This window comes from Tachypleus tridentatus, chromosome 4 (genome assembly GCF_004210375.1).
Source record: "Tachypleus tridentatus isolate NWPU-2018 chromosome 4, ASM421037v1, whole genome shotgun sequence".
In the NCBI taxonomy this organism is placed as follows: Eukaryota; Metazoa; Arthropoda; class Merostomata; order Xiphosura; family Limulidae; genus Tachypleus; species Tachypleus tridentatus.
In genome coordinates, this window is record NC_134828.1 from 82,417,561 (window position 1) to 82,434,538 (window position 16,978).

At 34.7% G+C, this 16,978-nt stretch overlaps 1 protein-coding gene across 1 annotated transcript; it reads right to left on the reverse strand.

The window, feature by feature from the left end:
* Positions 1–2,532: 2,532 nt before the first annotated feature.
* Positions 2,533–15,738, reverse strand: LOC143249563 (uncharacterized). The gene is made up of 2 exons (XM_076499635.1): positions 14,983–15,738; positions 2,533–4,358 (listed from the first exon to the last, which is right to left on the reverse strand). The coding sequence occupies exons 1-2, from the start codon at positions 15,295–15,297 to the stop codon at positions 3,120–3,122; spliced, it is 1,554 nt and encodes a 517-aa protein (XP_076355750.1). The 5' UTR covers positions 15,298–15,738; the 3' UTR covers positions 2,533–3,119.
* Positions 15,739–16,978: the final 1,240 nt, after the last annotated feature.

Below are 16,978 nucleotides of genomic sequence, written 5' to 3' on the forward strand. Positions count from 1 at the left end.
AAAATTATCCTACGAATTCAACTAACTTATTTGTTTATCTTTACATATTAATCTAAGTCTGGTATTCAATCCTAGTGACTATTTTATCACCACAATTTATTCTTGGCAGTATCTCTGACAAAATCAAGCTGCGATTCCTTTCTTAAATGCTCTTATCAGTATTTTATACTAATAAGTTCCTCTCACCCATCTTTCCTTGCATCATAGCCCCCAACATGTACCACAAAAAATATTGCTACTATCACCCTTAGTTATCTCTTGTTCTATCAGTTATATGAAAAGCATAAGCATATTTTTTTCCTATTTGTGCCATGTACTACTCTAAATCCCTTGCTAGAGAGCCACCTACAACTATAACTTTTCTATCCTTTACACTATCACCCATTGTGATCCCATCCGTTTCCCTAACCTGATCCCCCTCATCACTTGCAAATATTCAGAACCAGTTGCTTAACTTAAACCCAAGCCCATCTTTGCTTCTGTATGTACTATTTTCTAATATGTTAGTCCTATTTCCTTTCTTAACTCCTGTTTGCCAACTCTACCCTTTGTAAGTTCTTCACTAAGCTCTGCTACCATTTCAAGAAATTTACATTTCTTCCTTTCCACCAAAGCAACTGTTACCTCTTCCCCCCCCCAAAAAAATAAAATTCTGACCAACACTCCCTATAAATAAATTGTACATCCTGGCTACTAGCCTTCTAAAACTTTAACCCGGAGTTTATAAATATAATCTCCCCTGGCATCCATCGCACTATATCAACTGAGAGCCTTTAGTAGCTTGACTATTCTTGACCATAACTGATAATCATAATGACCGTAATTTCAAGTGTAAGGTGTAATGAAATCAATATTGTGTTAAACGCGCTGTTGCTATTAGTACTGTCGTGTAGCAAGTTTGTTTTAACTTTACAAGTTTACTATATTAAACATTCAGCACTGTTTCTTACTGTCAGGAGGAATTGAGTCTTTGATGCCAGCACTAGGTTTCCAATCACAGGGTACAATGAACAGAAGATAGATTATAAATGACCTCTGAAAGTATAAAGGGAATACTCAAAAGCACCATGAAGGGAAACTAATTCTCGTAATGTTTTAGCAAAGTAACTTTTATTCTTAAAAAAAAAAGTGAGATAATAAACAGAAATAGGTTGAATAGAATTCAAGATAACTGAAACACGAAAAACGGAAGGAACGTAATAAGTGTTTTCTGCGACTTTATAGCCAACAACACAAGTTGACACGAGGTTCAATTAGATGTGCTTTATCAGCCAGGCTTAATAAAGTATACAGTTTCATATCTAAGTTTCATTAAGTGTACTTACGAAGCCTAATCATGCAGTAAGCTTTTAATCTTTTGTTAAGAATTAGTTCATAAACATACCTTCATCACAAGTATGAAGAAAATTATCTCGTTGGGCATTCAGAATTATTGTACAAAATAAGTGTTTACTCGAATCTCTTCTAAAACGTAAGTGTATGTTTTGTGCATTGTGTCGGTTAAGATTTTTTTTTACTACAATAATTCCAACTGGTTCGAGGTTAGTTGATATTTGTGTAAGTAAAGAAGTTTTACATCCTGATTGCTTATCCATTGAACAACCATTAAGTACAAGTATTTTCGATGTTTGGGATTGCGAGCCTGACGCTCGAACCATCAGGCCCACAGAAGTTTAGTATTACACACATGCACAATAATTTGCAAGGTTAATGCGCACATAACATACACTACACAAGTTTAGAAGGGCCGTAGTAGGTACACTGTGAGAGTGACAGTGAAATCCCAAAATTTGGTCAAACAAGTAGTCCAAGAGTTGAAGTATGAGCTGTTGACCATCTACCTTCAAAATTACGGACGGCTAAAGCGAATAGTCTGTGTCTAACTTTGCACGGAATTCTAAAGCAATTTTTGAAAAGTCTGTAATTAAATGCAGTTGTATTTAATGTATTGTGAGCAGAATATATAACAAATTATTAAATAACTAGTTTCATTAATGTGTAGGTATAGGTTATAAAAAAAGTGAAATGAACTCTTGTTTTCTAGCTCATTAAGAAAAAGCCTGACAAAGAAGGATTTAATCTCTAATATTTTAGGCCCTTTATCTCCAACTGGTAAATTTATTTACAAGTTTAAGAATATCCATCTGTTTATAGTGAGCCATCATTTCGGACTGAAAAAAATCAGTTAAAGTTGAGGAAATTTTGAACCCACAAAAATTTTGGACAGGAGCAAAATGAGTACCTCCCCCTTTATAATAGATAAGAGGGGATTCCAGGTCGCTTCCCACATCTGTTGCGACATTTATGAGTATGCTTGAAGAAATAAGTTTTGTTAATGTGTCAAATGCATACTGTAATTCATTAACAATGTTTTCATGTGGAATACGAACACATTTTCATTACATTATTTTCAAAAAAGAGAATAAAAAACGTATTCATATACGTATAAAATAAGTTATGAAGAGGACAACTTACCCGCGTAAAAAATAAAAGTTTAAAATTTTAAATATATCGATAATAACTTTATTTTACTTTCTCCATATTTATAAACCTTTCACATGAGATAAGGTTGCTACTTTGGGATGTTTATTTCTAAACAACGGAAAGAGACAACACAAACTAATCACATTCAGTTGCTTTATGTTAAGCAGTGTTGTGGCCGCGAATTCGCTGTTATATTATCGAAAGTCTCGAATTAAATTTAAAGTAAATAAATTCATTTGGCTTTTTGTCATTTACAAGCCTATCTCTAAACACTGTCACTAATCATTTCCATAAGTTGAAATCACAACCTGATTGCGTACGAAAGTCACGTAATTTTATTATCAAAGCACTACGCACTACATTGCAATATGCACTTGAAGCTTTAAAATAATTTACTGGGCTACCCAATGAAACAGCGTTAAGTTTACTGAAAACGCTAAAATCTAGAATTCGTTTCACTGCAGTGGACACAACAAAAAATCCAAGGTAGCTTTGCTCTACAATGAACAAATACTTCTGGGAAATTAATTGGTAGATAAGTTTCTCGAGTACAAGCTATTTCCAAGAAAGTAACATGATTGTAAATTTAATCTATTTTGAAGGTTGAACGACATTTTTTTGACATTTAAGTTTGATCATACTTTAATTTCTTTTAGCGTAAACCCTGATTTTGAGGGCTGAGAAACTCTATTCTGTTCCTCCTCTTGTTTAATAGGGCTTTGTTCACTGGTATCAGAAGATGATAAATTTCCACGCTTGTAATGCGTTAAGGTGTTCCTGATCGGAGGAAGATGAAATCCATCTTTCAACTCGGAAAGGTGAGGAGGAAGAATGTTGACATTCACAGACCTTTTTCCTCGCAACGAAGAACTCGAGGCCGTTTCTCCCAGTAGACCAGACAACGTACTATCTTTTGGCAGGATTTCGTGAAGTTTGTCAGAACTGTTGAATGGTTTTTCTTTCGCTGCTTCTAGGTTGTCTGCGAGTTTTCCTCGAGATTCAGACAGACTTCGGCTACCTGTGTCCAGTCGGTATTTTTCAATGAACCTTTTATGTGCAGCAATATCCCAGTCCCAAGCATCAGTGGTCGTACTGGACATGGATCCATTAAGCTGAGTAACAGATTGAAAGGCTAACAAAGGGAGTATGGAGCATTTTTCAGACGATAGTTCTGATGACATGTTTGTAGGTTCAGTTATCAATTCAGCTTGTTTAACTGGGTATTGGAGGTTTTGATTACTTTTAATTACACCCTGAATTCTATCTACAAGTGATGTTGCACTATTTTTCTCCTTCTCTGTTTCGGATTGTGTTTCAGAAATCAGAGGAAAGTCTCTCCTGAGCTCGATTAGGGAAAAAGTACTTTCCGATCCCAAAGAATCATGGGATGAGTTATTTATGATTGGCAGTTCAGATACATCATTGGGCGATTGAATTTCAGAAATATTCTCATTTTCTTTCATTGTCAAGTCATCAGTGATTGAGGAAGAAAAATCAGTTTTATTTTCTTGGATCAGATCATGTGTTTTTCCTTTTTCTAATGACGAAAAATACAATTTAAAACTTTTGTGTTTTTTCTTCGTAGGTGTGGGTGCCCTTTCGAGTTCTTTTGGATCCGGAAATTCGCCAACCAAACTGTCTGGAAATTGTTGTGCCTCTCTTGTAAGTAGTCTTACACAACCGTCATGTTTATTCTTGGAAGCCAACTGTAAAGCTGTCAAACCCTGGATGTTCTTCTGGCCTAAGTGTAAGGCCTTTCGTTGATGTTTGAAGATATTGGTAAATATAGAGATGATGTTTCCATTGCCACGCATGGCAGCAAACATCAAAGCTGTATTTCCGTCCATATCTAAGATCCCAGGTTCTATCTTGTTCTGTAAACAAAATTAAAATAGTAATGTATATGTGTGTTTAATGAATGAATAAACTTCAAAAAGATATTTTAATGCTTATTTATATGGTCAGTGAGAAGCAAAAAAAATCACTTTATAAGCAAATAATAAACACATACATTTGAAGTGTTTTGAATTAGATGAGCATTTCTTTCAAACATCATAAGAATACGTCTTTTATTCAGAAAATAAAAATGATTTAGGTATGATAAAAATGAAAAATACTGAATTCGGTTTTCTTACATGTGTATTTCTGTAGAGAAATTAAATGTGATAATTCTTTGTTACTGGTTTTCAGCACATCAGCTTGGCGTTTATTATGGGTTCGAAATTTGTTGAGTTTGGGTATTATTCAAAGGTAAATTTATCGAAATGTTTTAGCTTACCGTTAGCTGAATAATGATGCAAAGTTTTTAGTGCCAGTGAATAAATATTGCTTTCCAAATATTCTTCGGCATATATACAGAAATTAAATTTGTATCTTTACAGTTTTTTTTTTATTTGAAAGTTTTAAAAATTGCTTCATAATACATTTTCTTATGCTTTATAATAATACAAGTTTTCGGTGAAAGAAGAAATTGTTCAAAACCCAAAAAGACGATTGATTATGAGTAAATCTCTAATCAACAAAAATGGCCGAACTTCTACAACAAACAGTGATCTCCAAACAATGATATATAATTTACATTATTTCCTCTTTGGCACGCTGTCGTGCACAATATTGAATATAAACGGCTGAAGTCCCCCAACAAAGAAACAAACCAAACAATTCTATATGACTTACATTGTTTTGTTTTGTTTTCTTGTAGGCATTATAGTACGCATAATACTGAACATAAGACATCAGCACTCATATTATATTACAAATCCCTTATCATGACCATCTGAGTACTACACATTCTATCTTTATCAATCAGCTTGATAATCGCAGGTGAATTGAATCCGACAAGCAAGGTATTTAAAATGTACAAAGTATTATTTAATATTTCTTTAGACGAGTTTAAGGGATTTTTTTAGTAATTAAATTTATTTCGACCAAGAATTTAAAGAAGTTCAGACAAAATATTCAACAAATAAATCATTTAACTTGATCTCTGAGATGATGAATACAAAAACACTTTGTTTTTTCCTTTCAAGTTAGTATTCTCTTTACACGAGCTGGAGGCTTCACCACATAATGACTAGAGCGGATGTGGGTGAGAAGTAATTTTACTTTTAGTTTTTCTTAAGAGCTGTAGGCTGTTGTTTGTAGTCACACTGTAAACACAGAAAGTTATGTAAAAGCAAGTGTATAAAAACGATGGAATATTGGAGTTTTCACATGTATTTGTGTTTCATATAAAAATAAAGGTCATAAGAGGTCGTTTTCTTTTCTTTAACAACATAGCTCTTTATATTAAAATTTCATGGAATATTCAGCTTAAAAGCTTGTTAGTTCAAAACCAAATCTCAGTTATACATCAATCATTTGCGTGAAAGTATTTCTTTTACCTAATTGAAAGTTAAATTGTCGAATTAAGAAACAAACATGTGTCACATCTTCGAACACCTACTAATTAATTTTCTCTCCTAAACATTTTTTACCTCTACAACTTCTTTATCATTTTACATAAAAGCTAGAATCAGGAATTTTAGCTGTTACTGAAGAGCTTAAGGTTACAAAGCCAGTGACAACCCATGAAGACACAGTTAAGTTTCTTCTATATGCTGAAAACGGAATGTAGAAAGGAAACTCAGATACAAGAAGACATTTGCACTAATTGTTGCCAATATAATTACATCCATGCAACTTGAGTTGGGAAGGGATGCAACACTGCTAATATTATAACACTTATTACTTTTAACAGAATTCCTTCAATCTTTCCTACATTAAAGTAAATATGTAAGATATATCCTTTTCACGAGAATTGAACCATCCATAAAGAACAAATACACTCACTGTAAATCTTCAAACCAGCTTCCTGAAAATGTTTACTTTTTATAATTTCACTTAAAGCTACAAAAGAGTAATCTATGCTATTTGGAAACCTTCAGCGTAAATTCGTGATTAACGAAAAGTTTTCTTAGGGCTATTGATCAAATAATGGGATTTGACCTTCACTCTTATGGCATGCTCCCGGTCCCAAAGTAAAGAGCGCATTTTTTGCAGCTATTGGACACGAACTATGAACCTCGAATTCACAGTCTGAGCATGTTAGCCATATGATCACGATCGGCCTTTCTTTAAAAAAGCAGTAGGCACATCACTTCAAAACTAACCCCCGCTAGTACAGCGGTAAGTCTACAGGTTTACAACGCTAATATCAGGTGTTTGATTCCCCTCAGTGAGCTCAGCAGATAGCCTGATGTGGCTTTGCTATAAGAAACAAACACACAAAACAAAACTCCTTGTTATTGGATTGTTTGTTTGTTTTGGAATTTCGCACAAAGCAACTCGAGGGCTATCTGTGCTAGCCGTCCCTAATTTAGCAGTGTAAGACTAGAGGGAAGGCAGCTAGTCATCACCACCCACAGCCAACTCTTGGGATACTCTTTTACCAACGAATAATGGGATTGACCGTAACATTATAACGCCCCCACGGCTGGGAGGGCGAGCATGTTTTGGCGCGACTCGGGCGCGAACCCGCAACCCTCAGATTACGAAGCGCACGTGGGATACTCTTTTATCAACTAATAGAGAGATTGATCGTCATATTATGACGCTCTCAGGGCTGAAAGAGCGAGCATGCTTGGTTGACGGGGATTCGAACCCGTCACCCTCAGTTTATGAGTCGACCGCTTTAATCACCTGGCCATACCGGGCCATTCATGGCGAAACGGTGAATAATGACAGCTAAAAATTTACAACATATGAAAAAACAAACAAACAAAGAATAAAGTTACCTAGCATAAAACGTTTAATACAACAATAAAAACAATGATATGCTACACAAGCGAGTTAAATCAAATAACGAAAATTAAAAATGTCTAATACAACACAGTTTACCTTAAAAACAAGTGACAAAAACATCTACCATGACATATAAATAATAACAACCAAATATAAATTTCTGTTAAACTTTTTGTGTATAAGAACAAATATTTGCTTTATTTGGTAATCCTAACTGGAGTACCCATCCCATGGACAGAAGTTATGTAAATTCATAATTACAAAGCTTATCTTAGGAATGAAAACTTACTTCCCTTATAAAGTAATTGTAAAAAAAACAAACGCCCATAACTGCAAAACACAAAATGTGAAGCCGCAAATTTGTATATCTCTCCGTATGGAACGAACAAACCTTGCTAAATTTGGTAAAGATCTTTCAACAGGGGGCAAAGTAATAGTAAAAAAAAAAAGGCCATAAGAAACAGCAAAACTGAAAATTTATATATGTCTCTCTATGGACCTAATGAACCTCTATACCAGTTTTGTTGAAGATCTATTCATACCGTGTGAAGTAGATAGGTGTACATACAACAAACAGTACTATTATATTTATATAGATGATATCACAACTTCTATAATTCATTAATTTATTGTTCTAACCCCCCCCCACACACACACATACAACACTATAAACCGGGTTTTGATTAGTTGTTTTTGAATTTCGCGCAAAGCTACTCGAGGGCTATCTGCGCTAGCCGTTCCTAATTTTCCAGCGTAAGACTAGAGGAAAGGCAGCTAGTCATTACCGCCAACTCTTGGGCTACTTTTACCAACGAATAGTGGGATTGACTGTTACATTATAACGTCCCTATAGCTGAAAAGGCGAGCATGTTTGGTGCGACGGGGATGCGAACCCGCGACCCTCAGATTACGAGTCGCACGCCTTAACCCACCTGGTCATACCGGGTTTTGATACCCCTGTTGGGCAGAGCACAGATAGCCTTTTGTGTAGCTTTGTGCTGAACTACAAACAAACAAACTTTCTTATTTCTGAAATTTATTTAACAACTTCTTTTTCATTAAACTATTAAATGATTTACAGTTCTTGTATAAATAATAAAACACTTTAAAAACCTGTTACTAATTTTACTGACTTTTCATATTAATACAAGAACTCTAACTATTTACACAATTCTTGGAAACGCCTGTAAGCTCTACATTACACTGAATTCTTTTGGTATATCACCTTAACAACACAAAAGCAGTACAGGTTCGAAAGCAGACGAGAGTAACGAGGTTTTAATACAAACAGCTCGTTGCCTAAGAAACGACCTAGTGTGACCGTTATGTTTACGCGAAATACAGAGACACATGTAAAAAAAATACCCCACCTTCTCAGTTTATATCTCGCTGTTATCTATTTTTCTCTGTATGTACTATAACTTCTCCTGGGAAAATACTATCAGCAGTTTCAAGGAAAAACATAATTCTGTCTCCATTTCTTAAAATTTTAGGAATCTCTACTGCAATACTATTACTTGTCTGAATTTTAAAGAAATCATTAAATGTTAATATAGACATTTACGTAACGCAACGAGTAGCATCGGAAAAAGTATAAAAAGAACATTTTTTTTTAAAAATAAGTTGTATTTCTATAACAGACAAACAAAGAAAATAAAAACAAGTTATTTCTCGCAAACTGTTGATATACTTGAATTTAAAAAGTACACCAAACTGCGTCATTAATGAAGTCAATAGTACCTGGTATATCGTATTGACTTCTTTGGACGTTCATATCCATCTTAGTGACAAATATATTTACTTTCACTTCTGTTGATAAAACGTGACTTACTATTTATCTACTCGCAGAACATCAACTAATAATTTGTTGATCACTTATTTATTCTGTCCAATACAATTTCTTAATGAGCAAACTAATAAGTTTTATTTCCTTATCAACTTCTATCATAGCTTTATAATACATTAGCGATCGTACCCATAGGAACCTTGGGGTGATATAGGGGGCCATGTCCGATCAAAATTTAATATAGATCAATAGAATAATAATAATAATAATAAAGAAAACAGGTACCCTCAGGAATGGCGTGTGTGTTTTTCTTACAGCAAAGCCACATAGGGCTATCTGCTCAGCCTACCGAGGGGAATCGAACCCCTGAATTTAGCGTTGTAAGTCCGGATACATACCGCTGTACTAGCGGCGGGCCAGGAATAGCATAGAAGAGTTACTTCCAAACGCCGATCCCACCATGTCATTCCCTTTGAGTCCTAGGACCATTTGTTTAGTTGGGATAGATCAAAAACTAGACGTGAAAGTCAGACCCATACACAGTGGTCCCCGGAAGTGACATGCGGGTGCTAGACCGAATACCGACCCTCTTGCGACAGCCTCCAGGGGGTGAAGAGTGCATGTTAAGTTTAGCTGAAATAGGTAAAAATCTATAAGCGTGGAAACAGGCACAGCCGTAAAGTCGACAGTCTAGATCATTCCTCTGGGGGCTTAAGGGTACATGCCAGGTTTGGTGACAATAGATGCAGCAGTTTGTAATTTATAAGAGGTAAACATACACAAGTTTACATCATCATTACCAGATCATCCATGAAATTTTACCCTCCTCCTTGATGGGTAAGCGGAAAGTTTAGGAACTTACAATGTTAAAATCAGGGCATTGATTCCTGCTGTGGGCAGAGCCCAGATAGCCCACTGTAGAGCTCTTCGCAGAAGAAACAGCATTCGTGCTATTTAAATTAAAAGTAAAATCTGGCATATGAAAGATAATGTAGAACTCTTCAAAACTGAATCTTTCTTCGTCAGGTTATTATTATTTTACCAAACTTTTAGACCATACACATTTTGCAGGTTTTTTTTAAAGCTATTTAACTCTAGACTGTTAAAACCATACGAATAGTTGAAACAAGTATTTTTCTATATATCACCTGGAATAAAAAAATCACCTTATATTTCATATGTTTAGAAATTGTAATGGTTATCTGGAGTTCCACGAATTAATTTTCGTGTAGAGAAATTTCTTGATGTATATTACTACGTCAATCGATCTCTTCAGAAGAAGGCTTGGCATGGCCAAGTGGTTAATGTACTCGACTCGTAATCTGAGGGTCGCGGGTTCTAATCACCATCACATCCAACATGCTCGTTCTTTCAACCGTGGGCGCGTTATAATATTACTGTCAATCCCACTATTCGTTGGCAAAAGAGTGGCCCAAGAGTTGGCGGTGGGTGGTGATGACTAGCTGCCTTCCATCTAATCTTACATTGCAAAATAAGGGACGGCCAGCGCAGATAGCCCTCGTGTAGCTTTGCGTGAAATTCAAAAATAACAAAATAAACTCTTCAGAAGAACTCACGATGGTAAAGACTTAACTCCTGCGTCTGTTTAGAATAGAGTGAATAATAAACTGTAAGTTTTATTTATTGGTTTTTCAAGAATCACTAAACCTTTCAGGACTCTGAGTAAAGAAACAAAGGAATGTCATCAGATGGATTTAGGGGCAAAATTTTTTGAAAGGTTACGAGAAAGAAACCCTATGAAACAAATGTGAAGAAATTCTGAGAAAAAAATCACAAATATTTCCTATAGAATGTTTCATTACTATTATAAAACACTTTTCTGTTATACAAGACTCTTATCGGTTCGGTATATTTTTTTCATTGATGTACGAACTGTTTCTACAAACTAACTATTTAATTAACATTTGAAAATGTAAATATAACTACATTTATAAAAGCTAATGACACAAAATAAGGAAATGTATTAAAACTTTATAAAAGGTTATTTTATTATGATAGCATCGTTTTTTAACAGTTGTTGCTACTCTTGATTTCCTCGATGGACTAATGGTGTTTATAATTCAACCTGAATAAGTAGTTTCGAAATGTTTTAATTCGTACTGTCGTTAGCTGCAAAGACAACAGGGAAACCAGAGACTGAATAGTGTTTTGTTGAATGTGTTTTCTTTCTTTGTGCAGGGTTGCTACAAGTAACTAAATTATATTGTAGGAGATGTAGCTTTTGTTAATTCTTAAGATTCTTAATCCTAAACAAAAAGTAAAAAAATCTCTGCGTGATTTATATAGTCGTATAAAATTTCCCATATACTAAATGTTAATCTGAGATAGATGTACGACTTCTTATAACAGGTGTACTAGTTTTTCATGTAATAAAACTTTTCTCGTATTTTCTAAAAAAGTTCTAAACATATGTCTCATTATAGTCAATAGACTCTTGTCTTTTTTTTCGTTATAAAGTTTTTCAGGTCACACTTGCTATACTGTATCTATATCGTGTTGTAACGTTTGTCTGTTCATAGCTGCTACACTGTATTTATATTGTGTCATAAAGTTGAGTTATAGTTGCTATGTTGTATTTATAAAGTTTATCTGCTTATAGCTGCTACACTGAATTTGTATAGTGTTATAAAGGTTGTCTTCCCATAGTAGTAAATACTGTATTCATATTATGTTTTAAAGTCTGTCATAGTTGCAATAATGTATTTATAGCATATTTTAAAGTTTGTCTGGTCATAGTTGCAATAATGTATTTATAGCATATTATAAAGTTTGTCTGGTCATAGTTGCTAATCTATATTTATATCGTGTTATAAGGTCTGATCACACTTTATTTATATTGTGTTATAAGGTCTGATCATACTTTATTTATATTGTGTTATAAAGTTTGTCTAGTCATATTTGCTACGCTACTTATTTTTTTTTGTTTCGATACATTTTTAGTTCAGGTTTTATTGCGTTCATTTTTTAAAATTACTGATATTTCTACGATTGTGACATTTTACTTGTTGCGCTTTTTAACGTTTCGATTACGTGTTGAAAGCTGAGAGTACAAACATGATACAAATAAACCAACATGTTGTTAATTTGGTTTGATTGATTCAGGTGTTCACACTAAACTATACAAAAACTGTCTTAGCTAACTGTCAGTAATTTTGAATTGCTAGACTAGAAGAAAGGCAGATAAATAACAGGACCTACAGTCAGTTATTGAGCTACTCTAATCGAATAGTGGAATTTTACTTTCATTCTTATAACGCCACTACAGCCCCAAAATTCTTAGTTCCATTTGTTCGGTAACGGGGAGCGAATCGTGGATTTATGAAGCTACTGGTTGACTCACTAACTTCTGGACTATACCTGGCCCAAAATATCATTGAAAAACTCTCATTTCTTTGAATGTTATTAACTTTTATTGAAATATTGTTGTTCGTTTTGTTTTTGTTTTTTTCAAATATTATTGAGTTAAGACTATGTACTTTTATTTTTTTATTTTATATACACTGTCGGTTATAAGACTGAGTTCATAATGCTACTTTTATTTAAAAAATCTGCAAGAACGAGAAACATTTTTCTTAAAACTTCAATTAAAGACGTCTCTCTTTTTTCCACCATTCGTTAGTAAAAGAGTGGCCCAAGAGTTGGCGGTGGGTGGTGATGACTAACTGCCTTCCCTCTAGTCTTACACTGCAAAATTAGGGATGGCTAGCGCAGATAGCTCTCGAGTAGCTCTGCGCGAAATTAAAAAAACACAACAACAACAAAAAATACTGGGCATTAGTAAAAGTGATTCGAGTTGATTTAATCCATTGAGGTTTGATCTGGTGAGAAATATTTAGTTTTTTTTTATTTTTCTTAAATCATCCAAACTCCTGTTTCAGTGAATGATCAGTAAAGTGTCAATACCATCTAAATAAATTTCAAGTTTAAACATGGCTACAAGAAACGATGAATTTAGAAGTAAAGAGTGAAATATGAGCAACATTTCAGCTTTGTGTAAAATAAGAAAATAAAACTTCTCAAAACTTAAATGATTTGAATGACTGCAATTCACAGAGATTTTGTTATTTTAGTTTAGTAAGAAAAAAGAATGTCAAACAAAAACATCCAGACGTGAGATTATTCGAGCAAATTTCAAAATCAAACAGATTCCAAACATTCCAAGAAATATAGAAATACAAAAGGATTGCAAGAAACTGTCCTTGGGGGCATTTTGAATCTAGATACCTAATGCTTCTTTAAAGAAAATGTTCAAATATTTAGACTTTGAGAAATATCACAATAGTTAAATAACGATTGAAATATTTTAAAACTATAGGACTTTTATGCAGAGAAGTGACCATGAGAAATTCAAGCAAGATTGCGTAAGTAAAAGACGGTAACGTCTCTGTAACAGTGTGTATGTGTTTGTAATGCTGTTGCACTAGAGTGATATACTATCAAAGGTAGTGGTATTATGGAGAAAGAGAGAGAGCAGTATCCTAACATCTTTAACTTGTACCATAAATCTTTAATTGGCTCTGGCTTCTAATTTCAGCAGGATAACGATCTAAATATTACTGGTCTACTAGAAAAAAATAGAATAAATAAATAAATAAAAAGTTATAAAATAGTAAAGCCAGCTCAATGTTTCGTTGGTAATTCACTTGAACACTTATGACATCAGTTGAAAAGTAAAGAGGTAAAAGCAACGCCAATGAATCTACAGTAACTTTAGGAGATCACACAGGAAAAATGGAAAGGAAAAGATAAGTTAATAATCTGAAAAAAAAAAAAAATGTATCCGTCGTTGATCTATGTCGTCATATGGATAAAATTAGATCAAAACAAATATTAATATTTTGATTTTTTGTCTTTCAAAAAGAGCTTCCTGTGTTCAGTACTGGAATACTTAGTATAAATTTAAGACTTCCACGAAAGTGCATATTTCTTTTCGTGAAAACTTGAATACTGATAACCCGGACTCGGACCTTTGATCTACACTTCTTGTGTTTTAATATCTCTAGAACATAACATACGTCTGTGTATTTCTAGCTTATACTTGAAACGGAGGCACACAGTTGGTTGAAGACGGTTCTTAAGCAAAAATATAATACAATTTTACTGTGTGTAGAGAACTATGCGGATGGATACTTGAAACGTTTGTCAATATTATATATATATAAAGAAGTTTTCCATCTGTCTGTTAAGGTCAGAAGTTGTTGTTAGGAGCTGGAAGAATGAATATTGAAGAAATTTGATGGAAAAATTCAAATTGACCTCCAGTGATGGAGTTTAATGACTAGTGAACGGTTTGATTTTGGTGGCCATTTCAATTTTACCGCCTTAATGCAGCGAATGAGTGCTCAACAGATCGGTAGCAAAATATACGAACTTGAAACCAAAAAGAAAGTGATTTTTAAGGCTGCTCGTAACACTGGTACCTTTGCATCGGATAAACATAATGGAAAGAGGGTGCAGCCCACGTCCCTATTCCTAACATTACTTGTTTAATCCAGGTACTGCCGGTTACCTTTCCTATTACCGATGGATAGTTATATAAACAGACAAATAGATAAATCAAAACTGTATATACAACCGACATGCTCTTTTTCCACTTGTCACGTTTCTAAACGATAAAAGCCAAAACACCAATAGTTTATACTGAATTAAAATGATATTGTATAAAAATGCTTTACCTATTTTACTTTTTCGGTTCTTAGCAGTAATAATGAATTTAGTTCATAAGACATAGTAGTACGTAGTAATACTACCGTTATTAACAAGTAAACTAATTAATATCTGAACTTCTAGTTATCTTAAATTTCTCTTACTGGTTTATTAGGTATGAATTAAACTTTCCATAAGTTCGTTATTTCGCGTCGCGAAACAAAATAGAAGAATGCATTTACTTTTCTACAACAATTACGTACGTTTTCTAGGAAGAGCAACACCATGTCTGTCTGTCCCTTGATAGAAGCGTGCATCAAAGCCGTCAAACCCTGCCAGTCCTGCATGTTTGGGTCTGCACCCGCGTCCAAGAAAAGCCGCCCCAGCTTTGTGCGGTTCCTACATTCTTCCACGTGGCTGCACGTGCAGATAAGTGGGGTTTCTCCACGTTCATTCCGGCTGTTAACATCGACGCCTGCTTCAACCAGAAGCAGCGCTTGTCTGTATCTCCGGTTTTTTATAGCATCAAATAAGGCAAAGTGAGCTGGTGTTCGGTTGGGTCCTCCGAATGCTGTCATCTTGTCCACAACAGGGTCAATCAAGTGCAACTGAAAAGCCAGTTTGCTCAGCAGACGTGGGGCCGGTTTAACAAAAAACGATAGGGTATCTACAACCTTAGTTACATTTGATAAGAGTCGTGTAATTTAATAAACTAAACTCTATTAATAATGAATAAATATGTATATATATATGTATACAGAATAAAGACAATTCCACGACACTTTAAAGTACTAAACAGATTTTTAAAATGTTAATAAAACGTACACCACAACTTGCTTTCAAAGGCAAACAAGTTGTTATATTCTAGTGTATAAATTCACAATGTTTACGTTGAGCAGAGCTAATCATGTTAAAAATCCCTATTTACGTCACGCAATTAAAATAAACTAGACATGATTGTTGATGTCCGTTGGCAGCGACGAAAATTTATTTCTCAATAGCGTATTCTCAAAACATAGGTTTAGTCAAAAATGAAAGCTTATCGTTTGGTAGCTGTACCTGACATTATACAGATGGATCAGCGCATGCGTCAAAGCATGTCATACGCTATAGTGCTTTTCAAAGAATCACGACGTGTTCATAGAAACCCAATAACTTTTTTTATCTACCATGTTCTATTTTTCTCCTATCTTTTGTTCTAATGTTTTGTTTTGCGCCTATTAACACTCTGAGATTACTTGGTACGTTAAGAAAAAGTAAAACGTTAGCAGTATATATAACTTGTCTACATGTAAGCAGTATCAAATCACCCAGATTGTTTTTCTGGCTTATAACGCTAATATTCGGGGTTCAATCCCTGCGATTGGTACAATACAAATAGCTCAACGTGCAGTTTTGCGCTTAATGACAAACAAACAAACTATTTAAAAACTTAGTTTATTACTGAGAGCTGAAACTGCCACACCTCCTGTTTTAATAGGCAGAGTAAGGTTTGAGAACTTTAATGGACTTCAACTGGCTGTTGAGTGAAGAAATGACGAGAAAGGGCTCAGTATAGAAGATGAAACGTCGTCCTTTTTTCAGTCAACAGCCAGTTGCAGTTCTTTGAAGTTACCAAATCTATCATGTCACAGCTTTTATTCAAACACCTTTTCTGTCTAAAAAATACTCGCATCTGATCATCTGGCGGCCTTCTACTCACTTTTCTTTAACATTCGTTTCGATTTAGTAAACAAAGTTCAAGACAGTTTGAGAAGTAGACTTCAGTATGCGTTCACTGCCGAGCAGTTTGGTTTGACATAGTTTAACTGCAGTAGCGATAGACGTGGGGTTAACGTCCAGGAGTCTCTGCTGTCGAATTACGTGAATTGGCACGACGATACTTTGAAGGAATTAATATTGCTGACTACGTGGGGGTTCTTGGGTTTGATCCTATGCTAGTACATGAAAACGCGGCTCAGTCCTCCGAGAATATTGGTATATGAAGCCCCTTTATCTTTGATGTAATAGTAATCCGTCAACTCCAGTTTGGTGAATGACATACACTCGCCCATTTCAGGTTTGTGGTTTGTTTGTTTTTTTGAATTCCGTCCAAAGCTACACGAGGGCTATCTCTGCTAGCCGTCTCTAATTTAGCAGTGTAAGGCTAGAGGGACGGCAGCTCATCATGACCATCCACTGCCAACTCTTGGGCTACTATTTTTACTAATGAATAGTGGGATTGACCATCACATTATAACACTCCCACGGCTAAAGGGG

What these genes read in the sequence shown, in the direction of transcription:
- LOC143249563 (XM_076499635.1), bottom strand. Translation starts at nt 15,297, where the DNA reads ATGACAGCATTCGGAGGACCCAACCGAACACCAGCTCACTTTGCCTTA. An exon ending in TGTTGCTCTTCCTAGAAAAC is followed by an intron (nt 4,359 to 14,982) that starts GTACGTAATTGT and finishes TTTTGTTTACAG; the next exon opens with AACAAGATAGAACCTGGGAT.